General features: G+C 39.8%; 1 protein-coding gene across 1 annotated transcript; it reads left to right on the top strand.

The window, feature by feature from the left end:
• The first annotated feature begins 3592 nt into the window (after positions 1-3592).
• On the top strand, positions 3593-4582 carry LOC105772046 (uncharacterized). Its single transcript, XM_012593393.1, has 2 exons — positions 3593-3946; positions 4052-4582. Exons 1-2 carry the CDS (start codon positions 3593-3595, stop codon positions 4580-4582), a joined length of 885 nt encoding a protein of 294 aa, XP_012448847.1.
• Positions 4583-13544: the final 8962 nt, after the last annotated feature.

Raw genomic sequence — 13544 nt, 5'->3', positions numbered from 1 at the left:
GTTCACAGTCCAAATACTTGGGCCCAACGTGGCCTAAACCGTTTTAACATAAACTACCCAAATTTAACCTAACCCCAAGCCCAAATACTAAACCCAATTGGCCCAAATGCTAAACCCAATTAACCTAACCCAGCTAATGTGCAGAAATAGAAAACCCTAACAAACTTGTGTGCCGCTCCTCACTCGCACAGCAACTAGCCGCATGCCACCACCACCGCACCACGTTGGTCCTCGTACCGCCAGCTGGACTCTTCCGTACCTGCAGTGAGGACAAACGAACACAGGCTCTGCCTTCGTACGTACACCACCGCCACGCACCACGCCTCCACTGCGCCATGTCATCGTATGGTCGTACCTGCAAATAGAGCAAACAACGCAACACACAAGAGGAAATTGTATTTTTCATATTCATTTTTTTCTCGGCTTATAAAACAAAAGGCGAGACCTTTGTAATCGTTTACAGACACATGCAATATCAATATACACAAAAAGAATAAAAAAAGACTGAGTTTTTGAAGGTGATTCTTCAAAGTTTTCTGTTCTTTTTTTTTTCTTTCTGTCATTCGGTTCTTTTTCCGATTCATATTTCTTTGCTTTTTCCTTTTTTATCAAACATATATAAGAATAGATATAGAATAAAAAGGGAGAAATTACCTTTTAACAGCGCCATTGGATCTTCGCTCTCTCCGTTGCCGTCGGAGTCTGGGCGGAGATTAATTGGCATTCGAATGGCCAGATTTTTAAGGGGTGAGCGGCTAGGGTTTTGGCCAACCTGATTTAGGAACTGCTAAATAGAGGTTTAGATTTCGGCTTTAAAGGGATCATAGAACGGCACCGTTTGAAGCCTGATTCAATAGCTTCAAAACGGCGCCGTATTGGCAATGCAATTCACCAACCCGATGACCTGACCCGGATGCGGCGAGATTCGCTTGTTCTGGCATGGGGAGAGATATTTGCGCGATCGGTCCATCTCTTTTCTGATATATTTGAATCGGTTTCCTTCATTCCTTTCAATTTACCCCCCATATTTTGCTTTTGTTTCATCCTGACCCAGGTTATATGCTGCGTTTTGGAGGGATGGGAATTATTTCCCACTTGGTCCCCCAAGTTATCCGCGCATCGCATTCGGCCCCTTTACTCTATTTTAGTTACATTTGGCTCTTCTAATTCTTTTCTTAATTTAATTTAGTCCCTTTCGTTTTTTATTAATTTAATAATAATATTATTACGATTTGTTAACTCTAGTATTATTTGTATTATTATTAAACTGTCCATTTCATATACATGTTAATTATTTAGATTAACGCATGTATATTATTTGGTATATTATACATATATTTTTATTTACTTTAAAGTCCATTTTAATATTATGATTTCACATAGTATTTTCTTTTATCTTCCTTTAAATCTATTTCAAATCCGTATGTATACATATATTGTGTGTGATAAATTTTATGCATATGATTTGTTAATAATTTTCGATTTTCGCTTTTGCATGCTATTCATTTTTTTGTTTATTTCAAGATTATTTACATTAATTTACTCGATATTCTTTTTAATTCTTTAGCTTTTGGTATTAATATCTACCAACGTATAATATGAGATTCTTACCATTGTTATATTGTATTGTTTATCTATATTTATTGATTGTTTGACATTCATTAGTATGCGTTTTAGTTTATGAATCCCCATCTCGCATTGTACATCATTATTCAATTTTTTTTTTCCGTTCAAAAGAGTTACGTTTAATATCAATTAAATATCAAAACCAATTTATTCAAAAACTTTCAAGACAATGCAAATTTCGGTGTTTGGAATCTTCGAAAGAATTGAGCCCTGACGTATTGGGTTCCAATTTTCCTCGTTCAATCTAAATAATCGAAGATTTTCTTTAATCAAAACACATAAATAAAAACTCATTCTCGGGAACTCGATACGTTGTGTCCTGATGTATTGGACGTGACATGTCGTTTTCTCGAAATGAAGATTTAAAAAAAAATGATAAGAGCTATATTCAATGCTAGGAATTTTGAGAAATTGTGCCCTAACGTATTGGGTTTCAATTTTTCATCTGACTTAAAGCAATTGAATATTCCTTTTTAATTTCACCGCAAGAGTTTTGAAAATCGAAAGACAAGCTTATTCTCGAGGACTAAAAACATCGTGTCCTAATGTATTGGGCATGAAATTTTATTACTCTGAGACGAGAAGGTCTTTGGCATTCGCCTCGATTTATCCAAGCATCTTTTATAAAATTAACATTAATAAAAAAAGGAAGGATCGTATTCAAATTCTCGACACTAAGACATTAAACAATCAATTCGGTACCAATTTTGGGCGCTCGAGGGTGCTAACCCTTCCTTGTGCGTAACCGACTCCCAAACCTATTTTCTCAAAATTCGTAGACCAAAAAATGGTTTTCAAGGTGATCCGATCACACCTCTTTAAGAGATCGGTGGCGACTCCAATTTTCATTTTTAAGTCTACAACTAAAATTTTTGTTTTTCAAAAAAATGGTTCCGACAGCTTGGCGACTCCACTGGGGATATTTAGAGAGTCAAGCCGCAAAATTGATTATTTTTTTTATTGTCAAAAATTAAAAATTTGATTTGAAAAATTACGATCCTCCCTTTGCACTTGTTTGTATGATCACTGTAAATCGAGTTTTATATCTTGGCTTCATATTGAATAAAAACTGTTTAGTCTTACCCTTTTAAGTGGAAGTGAGTAACTAGTCATTCGTGAGGTTTTCACCTCTGTGCAGGATAGTGGACCGCTTCCGGGATACATCCGTACCTATGTCTTCGTGAGATTTTCATCTCCGTGCAGCCATAGGGAAATGTATTCCCTTGAACTGAACTCGGTTCGTATGAGCCTATAATGGGTGAGGACAGAGGAATCTGTTGGTTCGGGTACCTCAACTTTAGAACCGAGCTACATATAGAAAAACCTAGGAGCCCACCCTTGATCATACTGCGGAAACCCTAGCGGTTGCCCCGATAGGTGTTTGATTCCTTTTTTACTTACTTGAAGTTGTGTTTTTATGTTGCACTAACTTATGGTGTTTTTGTTATGTTTGAATGTCATTTCATATTCAGAAGAGTATCGATTCAAGTTCGATTACTAAATTAGAAAGCTTGGCATGAAGAACGGATTTCTTGATAAAGTAGAGGACAATGCTGCTGTCCATATGTGGTCAGAGAAAACACAATCAGAGAAAGGAGATAGTCTAGTCGGGGGGTACATGTCTGAGTTATGGAACTACACCCGTATCAGTGTAACGCAAAATAGACTTCAGGAATTTAAGGTAATATGAGATCATTGGAATGACGAAAATAAGCAATTGTTCAACTCTAGTTATGGGGATTTGCCGTATCTACTCGACATTAAGGTAGACGAACATTTGTTCCGGGCCTTCGCTCAGTATTGGAACCCCGCATATAGTTGTTTTACCTTTGGAAGGGTTGATTTAATGCCCACTTTAGAAGAATATGCAGCTTTGCTTCGTTGCCCAAAGATCCAAGTTGATTAAATCTACTCTAGAGCCTTTAATATCCCAACCTTTGTAAAGAAGTTGATGAACATCACTGGAATGAGTGAGAAGTGGGTCACAGAATGGATCAAGCAGAAGGGGGAAAGCAAATGCATCCCTTGGAAAAGCCTACAAGAGCTGATTTTAGCGCACCCTAATGCGAGGAAAAAGATCGACGTCTTTGCTCTGAGCATTTATGGGCTAGTAATTTTTCCTAGGGCCCTAGGGCACATAGATGAGGCGACCTCAGATCTCTTTGACCGACTTGATAAGAGGGTTACGCCAGTTCCGGCAATTTTGGTAGAAACCTTCAGGTCACTGAATGCATGTCGAAGGACGGGTGAAGGCAGATCCATCGGATGTGTGCAGCTTCTACTTGCATGGTTCCACAGTCATTTTTGGAAAATTGATAAGGTTTCGTATCAAGTCTTCTCTGAAAATTATTCGCCATTAAAAGAGATAATAGCTACACCAAGGAGAGATGACATCTCGGAAGAGAAATGATTGGTCATTCTTCAGAATCTTCATGAGGAGGACATCGAGTGGAGAGCCCCGTGGTTGCTTCCTGATGAGATCTTGTACCGATGTGGTAATTTTGATTGGGTCCCGTTACTTGGAATCTGGGGAGCCGTTGGTTATGCTCCATTGATGGTGCTAAGACAGCACAGGCCAAGGCAGTTTATACCTGCAACCCAACGCTTAGCTGAGTTTGAATTCTCATATAAAGACAATCGCTATAAAAAGAAGATTCGAGAAATAACCAGTGCATGGGACCAAACTCGACGGATGAAGAGATTAGCCGTAGGCCCGATGACGACTCTTGAATATAATGAATGGGGGGTTAGAAGAATCAATGATAATATCCTAAGATCAGGTCAAGGAGACAGTCCATCGATAGAAGAACATTTGCGGGTTGTTCCCTCTGAATTGGAAATTATCAAGCAAGATTTTGAGAAGAGGAATGCAGAGCTTGAAAAAAAAGATCGAGTAGTTGGAAGAAGAAAAGATGCACTTGGGATTAGATGTGGATGTTCAAAAGTTAGAGACTAAGAAATTAAGAAAATGTAAGAACAAAGCTGAGGAAGATCTGGACAGTTTGAAGACAGACTATAAGAAGTTGAGGTTATCAATAAGAACTGCTGGGCTAGGGAAAACTCTAGAACAGTGGCGTCAAGAGATTTGGGAAGAAAAGATCAAGGTTGATGGATGGGAAAATAAATTCTGAGAGGTTCAGGCGTGAAATAGAGCTTTAGAGAAGAGTTTGTCAGAGAACCAAAAGGAAAAATGTGAACTAAAAGGTAGAGTGGCTGAGTTAGAAAGAACTCTTCATCAGTACCAAAGTCGAAATTCCGCGATGGAATTGATAGCGAGCTTGAACAAGATCGAAGAAATGAAAGAAAGAATAGAAGAGTTGGAATCGGCATTGCGAAATTGTGAAATCCGGACTGAGTACCTAGAAACCAACGAAAGTCGTCAGAGGGAGCAACTTCACCACTTTCAGAATCAAGTCGAAAATAGAGATCGTATCATGGGAGAAGCTGTGGTTCAAATTCGAGAGGTAGCTGATCACCTGCAGACTTTGGTGGTACAAGCCTATGCACTGAACGTAAAGTATGAGCTGGAATCAAGTCGGGGACAAGAATTAGCTTCGTTACTTAGGAAAATTAAAGTTCTCAGCACTAGGGCAAAACCATATATGTAATCTATTTTATGTAAAGAATTTTACTTTCTAGTAAAGTTTTCTAAATGAAATTGAATCAGAATCGACGCTTCTTTGCATTCATGCATTCACATTACATTGCATCATATGCATTAGAGTTCACTGAAAGACCCTAATCGGTTAAAATCATTATAGCTAATCTGGAAACCGAAAAAAGCTCACCAATTAAGCACCAATACGGTACTCGCTAGAAAACTAAGGAAATGGACCAAAGATTAGAGAAATTGGAGCAAATGCAAAAGGATATGCAAGAACGGTTACAAGTACAAATGCAAGAGCGGCTAGATAAAATCCAAGAAGACATGATGGAAAAATTGATCAAAGCTCAAAAAGATACGATGGCTGAATTGACCCATCTACTGACGGGAAGAGTAGACAAGGGAAAGGGCCTTATGGCCAATCCTGGAGAAGGTAAGGAGGATCCATTGTGTTCTTCGGGTTTTACTCCACAAAATGTACAAACCCAAGCTGAAAGATACCCAAGAAGACCGTCTGTTACAATTAGGCCGCAACAATTACAAACTGGTGTCATAATCCCCACGATTTTCCAGGGAGGATTTAGTTTTAGCCCGGGAGATAACCCAATTAATCCTATTATTCCTGATTTTGATGAAACAGCTGAAGAAGGAAAGGCGAACGTGGAATTACCAAAACAGTGGGAAGATAAGTATAAATGGTTGGAGGAAAAATTCAAAGCCTTGGAAAGAACTGATAGTAATCAGGGAATTGACGCTAAGGATCTAAGCTTAGTCCCAGACCTAGTACTTCCTCCCAAATTCAAAATGCCTGAATTTGGAAAATACAATGAAACTAGCTGTCCCGAAGCCCATATCACCATGTTCTGTAGAAGGATGACTGGCTACATTAACAATGATCAGCTGCTAATACACTGCTTCGAAGACAGTTTGGTAGGGGCAGCGTCCAAGTGGTACAATCAATTGAGCCGTACCAAGATTGGTTCATGGAGGGACCTAGCTCAAGCATTCATGAGGCAATACAGTCATGTGACAGATATGGTTCCTGATAGAATCACTTTGCAAAACATGGAAAAGAAGCCAAGCGAAAGTTTTAGGCAGTATGCATAGAGGTGGAGGGAGGTTGCAGTCCAGGTTCAGCCACCCCTCTTGGAGAAAGAGACGACAATGCTCTTCATTAACACCTTAAAAGCCCTGTTTATCACACACATGATAGGAAGTGCCACCAAAAGCTTCTCTGACATAGTCATGAATGGTGAAATGATCAAAAATGCTATCAGAAGTGGGAAGATTGATGCAGGAGAAAGTAACCGAAGGTCAGTTTCAAAAAAAGAAAGGAGAATGAGGTAAACAACGCGAGTACATATAACAAAGATTACTCAAAGTCGATTACAGTGAATCAACCGAGAAAGGTGACAGCCAAACAACCAGGCTCATCAAGACAAGAATCTGGAACAAGGTAAAGCACTGAGAAGCTCCAGTTTATGCCAATCCCAATGTCGTATAAGGAGCTGTATCAGAGGTTATTCGATGCACATGTTGTTGCCCTTCATTATCTAAAACCCTTACAACTGCCGTACCCTAATTGGTACGATGCGAGCACGCAGTGCAACTACCATACCGGGACTATGGGGCATTCCATAGAAAATTGCATAGCCTTCAAGAAACTGGTTGAAAAGCTGATCGGTATGGGTGTTGTCAAGTTGGATGATTCACCCAATGCAGAAAACCTATTGCCTAATCATAACGTGGTGAACATGATGAGTGGAAACATAAGGAGAAATGTTAAGACAGACGTTGTAGAGGTAAGAACCCCTTTGAGATGGGTCTGGAAGGAGATGAAAAAAATGGGGTTAATCATTGCAGATTCAGAAAAGAGTTATGAACAGAAAGGGAACTACTGTGAGTTCCACCATGAGATAGGACACTAGATATAGGAATGTACAGAATTCAAAACTTTGGTTCAAGGCATGATAGATAACAAAGAGACGGAGTTCTATGAAGAAGTTCAAGAGGAAGGAAACATATGCACATCAGAATTAACGGCGGGAGTTCCAAAAGCTAATTATCCTGTGGTCATCATTTTGTGACCTAAGAATAGTGAAGTTAGAACATATATAACGCCGAAGATGATCATTCAGAAACCGATAACCTTCTCTTACAAAGATAGCAAAAAAGTCCCATGAAACTATGAATGCAACACAACTGTTCCAGGAAAGGAGACTTTGGCTGCTATGACAGAAAGGGATCAAGGTATAGGCTTTCACATGCGTAATGGGAAATGCTACGACTTGATAAAACCCCAAAAAACTGACAAAAGAAGGAGTTTCGACAGAAAAGCAAAAGAGAGAAAAATCAATCGTGCCTGAACCGTTGATCAATGAGCCAATAAAAGAAGAAGAAGCTAAGGAAGTCTTAAAATTTCTGAAACACAGTGAGTACAGTGTTGTGGAACAACTGTATAAACAACTGGTGCGTATATCAGTGTTATCTCTACTCTTGAGTTCTGAGGCACATCGAAGTGCGTTGATGAAAGTATTGAATGAGACGTATGTAGCTAATGACATTTTAGTCAATAAGTTGGATCGGTTGGTCAACAATATAAGTGCTGACAATTTTATCTTCTTCAATGATGATGAAATACCTTCTGGAGGTAGGGGCTCAACTAAAGCTTTGCACATTACCACCTGTTGTAAAGGGTATACGTTGCCGAGAGTTTTAATTGATAATGAGTCTGCATTGAATGTATTGCCCCTGTCCACCCTAGATAGACTACATGTGGATAGCTCACATATGAAGGCATGTTCGAATATAGTGAGGGCATTTGATGGAACTGAAAGAAGTGTCATGGGAAGAATTGAGATTCCGTTGATAATTGGCCCAACCACTTATGAGGTAGACTTCCTGGTAATGGATATCAAACCTTCCTACAACTGTTTGTTGGGAAGACCTTGGATACACTCGGTAGGGGCCGTGCCGTCATCACTTTATCAGAAGTTGAAGTTAGTGTCAGAAGGTCGATTGGTGACGATAAGTGCTGAAGAAGATATCATCGCGGCAGTAACTAACAATACACCATATGTAGAGACTAATGATGAGGCACTAGGATGTTCTTTCCAGTCCTTAGAATTCATGAACGCAATGTTTATTACCGAGGGAGATAGAATCCCGGTACCAAGAATATCCAAGACCACGAAGATAGGTCTGCAGTTGATGGTAGGAATGGGAGCCTTGTCAGGAAGAGGTTTGGGAATGCATCTACAAGGAAAAGTTGAGGCACCAGTACTGAAGGATAAGTTTGATCGCTTTGGCTTGGGCTACAGACCAGATATGAAACAAAAGAAGAAGGAAATAGAAAAGAGGCAGGAGAGAAGAATGACATGTTTGAGCGGAAAAGAAGTCAAGTGGGAGCCTATGACCTTTCCCCACATATCCGATACTTTTGTATCGAGAGGGATTATTCATCCTCAGAGAAGGATATCGGTAAAAGAAAGCATCAATGAGATGTTGGAAAATGTTCACATCGACGCAATTCATGAGGACACAGATGAAGAAGGGACCTTATTGGATATCCGTCCCTATGAACCTGGGAGTGTTTGGAATAACTGGACTGCAGAAGAGATACCTGAAGTTTTTAAAGCCTTCCCAGAGTAATATTCAGAACACACTTGTTGTTTCAGCCTAGAAACAATATGAATTCCTTTGTGAAATTGGCTTATGTTCGAACATCATTATCTTAATGAAATTCATCTTTGCAGTTATTTGGAACAGATATTTCCTTTAAGATTCTTTCATTCTTTTATATGAGTAATTACTATGGATTCTTTCATATTCTTCCAAATAATTCTTTCATCAATTTTATAATTATACCATACGAATAAATATACTTAAAATTTTCACATTCTTTGTATACTCCTTGGTACCTGTAACAGGTCTCCAAGTATCAAGGACATGAGTGACTCGGCTATGGACTCAGAGAACCCTTTTGAATGAGACATGTGTTTAGAGGGATCTCAGGACTTTGAAGACGACATATATAGTAACTTATGTCCAGATCTGTTGAGGACGGTAGAGTAGGATGAGAAACAGATCCTACCTCATAAGGAGGTGGTGGAGATTGTGACCCTAGAGGAAGGAAAAGTATTAAAGATGGGAACACGCATAACTGAAGAAACGAAGCGAGACCTCATCGCATTACTTCAAGAGTTCAAAGACATCTTCGCATGGTCATACCAGGATATGCCTGGTCTCAATACAGACATTGTAGTACACCGTCTTCCTATAAGAGATGATTACAAACCAGTTCAGCAAAAACTCCAGAGAATGAGGCCTGATGTTGTGCTAAAAATAAAGGAGGAGGTTCAAAAGCAGTTCGATGTTGGATTCCTACAAGTGGTCAAGTACTCAGAATGGGTGGCCAACATCGTACCCGTCCCTAAAAAGGATGGGAAGGTACGAATGTATGTAGACTACAGAGATTTAAATAAGGCCAGCCCGAAAGATAATTTTCCCTTGCCTCACGTCAACACATTGGTGGACAACATGGCAGGATACTCATTATTTTCTTTCATGGACGGTTTCTTGGGATATAACCAAATTAAGATGCATTCTGAAGATATGACGAAGACCACATCCATAACCATATGGGGAACCTTCTGTTATAGGGTGATGCCATTCGGGTTGAAAAATACAGGAGCTACATACCAGAGAGCCATGGTGACCCTTTTCCATGACATGATGCATAAAGAAATAGAAGTCTATGTCGACGACATGATTGCCAAATCTCAAACAGAGAAGGAACATGTGCAAGTCTTGAGAAAGTTGTTTCTAAGATTAAGAAAGTTCCAGCTCAAGCTCAACCCAGCCAAGTGTACCTTTGGGACTAGGTCCGGAAAGCTTCTGGGGTTTGTAGTCAGTGAAAAAGGGATTGAGGTCGACCTAGACAAACTCAAAGCAATACAAGAATTGCCTCGACCGCGTACTCAAAAAGAGGTTCGAGGTTTCGTAGGGAGATTGAATTATATTGTTCGGTTCATTTCACAACTAACTGAGAAATGCGATCCCATACTTCGTCTTCTGAAGAAGCATAACCCAGGTGTATGGGATGAAGAATGTCAGAAAGCTTTTGACAGAGTAAAGCAGTACCTATCCAGTACCCCAGTATTGTCACCTCCTAATCCGAATAAACCGCTGATCCTATACTTAACGGTGTTTGATAAGTCCATGGGGTGCGTGTTAGGTCAACATGACGAGACGAGGAAGAAAGAGAAGGCGATATACTATCTTAGTAAAAAATTCATCGACTGTGAAATGAGATATTCATCTATTGAAAAATTATGTTGTGCCTTGATCTGGACGACGCGAAGATTGAGACACTACATGCTCTACCACACCGCTTGGCTAATTTCAAGATTAGACCCCTTAAAATATATGATGGAGTCAACTGCGTTGAATGAGAGGATGGCTAGATGGCAGATTTTGCTCTCCGAGTTCACATAGTCTATATAAGTCAGAAGGCTGTTAAAGGGAGTGCAATAGCAGACTTTTAGCCAGTCGAGCTTTAGAAGACTATGAACCTCTGGATTTTGATTTCCCAAATGAAAACTTGATTTGCGTGGCAACTGCTGAACAAGGTTCTCAAGAAAATCATCCTTGGAAACTAAATTTCGATGGAGCTTCAAATGCCGTAGGAAATGGGATTGGGGCAGTCCTGATATCCCCAATTGGAGACCACTATCCTTTCACCGGTAAATTGGATTTTGATTGCACAAATAATATGGCCGAATATGAAGCGTGCATCATGGGCATCCGTGCAGCTATAGAACATAAAATTAAGGCGTTAGACGTATATGGGGACTCTGCGTTGGTAATATACCAACTCAAGGTTGAATGGGAGATGAGAGACCTCAAATTAGTCAGGTATCGAAAGTTGGTCCTCGAATTGACGGAAGAGTTTGATGACATTACTTTCCACTATCTCCCACGAGATGAGAACCAAATGGCTGATGCATTAGCCACTTTAGCTTCCATGATCAAGGTGACCAAGCTAGAAGATATGAAACCTATCCAGATGACCAAATGACTGATGCATTAGCCATCCTTGGTACCAAGACATATTACAATATGTTAAGAATCGCGAGTACCCTGAGCAGGAGACGGAGAATGATAAGAGGGCATTAAGGAGATTAGCCAGAGACTATGTCTTAGATGGAGAGATTTTATACAAAAGAGGGAATGATCAAGTGCTACTGAGATGTGTGGATAATGTGGAAGCCAAGAAAATCCTAGAAGAAGTCCACGAGGGCATTTGTGGAATGCATGCTAATGGATTTACGATGGCTAGACAGATTATGAGTTTCAGCTATTACTGGTCCACCATAGAAGGAGATTGCATCAATTATGCCAAGAAGTGCCATAAATGCCAAATCTATGCAGACAAAATACACGCACCTCCGTCACCTCTTCACGTTATGACTTCTCCATGGCCTTTCTCCATGTAGGGAATAGATATTATCGGGCCCATATCGCCAAAAGCTTCTAACGGGCATCGTTTCATTTTCGTGGTTATTGACTATTTCACTAAATGGGTAGAAGCTACTTCATATGCTAATGTCACGAAATTAGCAGTCAGCAAGTTCTTGAAAAAAGAGATCATATGTCGATATGGAATGCCTGAGAGAATCATATCTGACAATGCACTGAACTTGAACAATAGCACAATAGCGGAAGTCTACAGTCAATTCACAATCAGACACCACAACTCGTCACCGTATCGCCCGAAAATGAATGGTGCAGTAGAGACAGCTAATAAAAATATCAAGAAGATTGTAGGGAAAATGACTGAGACTTACAAAGACTGGCATGAGAAGTTACTATTCGCTCTTCTTTCCTATCGAACATCTATTAGGACGTCTACTGGAGCAACGCCATTCTCTCTAGTCTACGGGGTGGAGGTAGTATTACCCATTGAAGTTGAGATCCCCTCTCTTCGCGTGCTAGCTAAACTAAAGTTAGATGAGGCTGAATGGATTCAATCTCGACACGATCAGTTGAACCTAATAGAAGAAAAAAGGCTAAAAGCCATTCACCATGGACAGATGTACCAGAAGCGAATGATGCGAGCCTATAACAAAAAGGTTCGTCCCAGAGAATTTTATGAGGGGGACCTGGTATTGAAAAAAATCCTTCCTCTACAAAAAGACTTTAGAGGGAATTGGATGCCAAATTGGGAAGACCCTTATGTCGTAAATAAGGCCTTTTCAGGAGGAGCTTTGATTTTGAGCTAGATGGATGGTAAAAGTCTGACCAATCTAGTAAACTCAGACTCAGTCAAGAATACTTCGCATAAAAAGGAGAAAAGACCAAGGTGAAAACCCGCAAGGGGCGCTTTGAGTTCAAGAAAAAAAAAGAGATTAGTAGAATGGAGAGGCCAAGGTGAAAACCCGCAAAGGGCGCTTTGAGACCAAAGAGGATTTGAGCTGAAAACCTGAAAAGGGCGTCTCAAATTTTGGATCAAAAGGGGGTGCGAGGTGATCAGAACGACTTGAATTTTGACTGAATTGGGGCATGAGGGGATCAGGACGACTTGAATTTTGACTGAATTGGGGCATGTGGTGATCTTGTTATACCTGAACCAACAGGAAAGGGTAGGTGACATCTTGGGGCATCGACAGAGCACTATAGATCTTCTAAACACATGTCAACCTCAGAAGGGTCTTCAGAAAGTTTGTACAGAGAAGTTCAAGCTGCGATATCTGGGACACGTAGTCTCCCTACTATTTATGTTGAATTTGTTGTTCTTGGAAGACTTCATTTCCAATCAATTCATTTGTTACTATTTTTGATAGTTTATTCATTTCGAGTTGTGTTCTCAAATCAATATTACTTTACCCATCTTTACATTCTTTTTGTAAGCATGTTGCATTAGAATAATGATTAATGGACTAATAAAACTTTCACAAGGGAAGTTCCGCATGTTACTCCAGAAGTTTCTAAATAATAAGGGAACCTGAAACATGACTATTGTTTAGAACGCACCAGGTTTAAAGGTTGAAATATTTAAGAAAGAAAAGTCTAAATTAAAACCGTCCCTTTAGATTTTATTAACCAAGCATTAATTGAACAAAATGACAAGATGTCATGTCGGTGATAAGGCTTCGATGAGCAAGCAGGCAAGAATCACCATGCAATAAAAGGGGTTTCCTTAGAGGGGAGAAGCCTTCATTTGTGCATAAAGAGCTTCACCTTCTCTATCCTTGAATTGAGATAGGAAAGGATTGAAAAAGCCGGACTTTCTACTCTTGAATTACAGTGAGAG

Source organism: Gossypium raimondii, chromosome 6, assembly GCF_025698545.1.
Source record: "Gossypium raimondii isolate GPD5lz chromosome 6, ASM2569854v1, whole genome shotgun sequence".
NCBI lineage: Eukaryota > Viridiplantae > Streptophyta > Magnoliopsida > Malvales > Malvaceae > Gossypium > Gossypium raimondii.
Note: the sequence above shows the minus strand (reverse complement) of the source record. Positions and strands in the feature narration are given on the sequence as shown.

Bases quoted from the DNA above. Each gene is read 5' to 3' on its own strand.
- LOC105772046 (XM_012593393.1), top strand. From the start codon at position 3,593: ATGAGTGAGAAGTGGGTCACAGAATGGATCAAGCAGAAGGGGGAAAGC. The intron at 3,947-4,051 runs GTTTCGTATCAA...GTCATTCTTCAG, and splicing joins ATTTTTGGAAAATTGATAAG to AATCTTCATGAGGAGGACAT.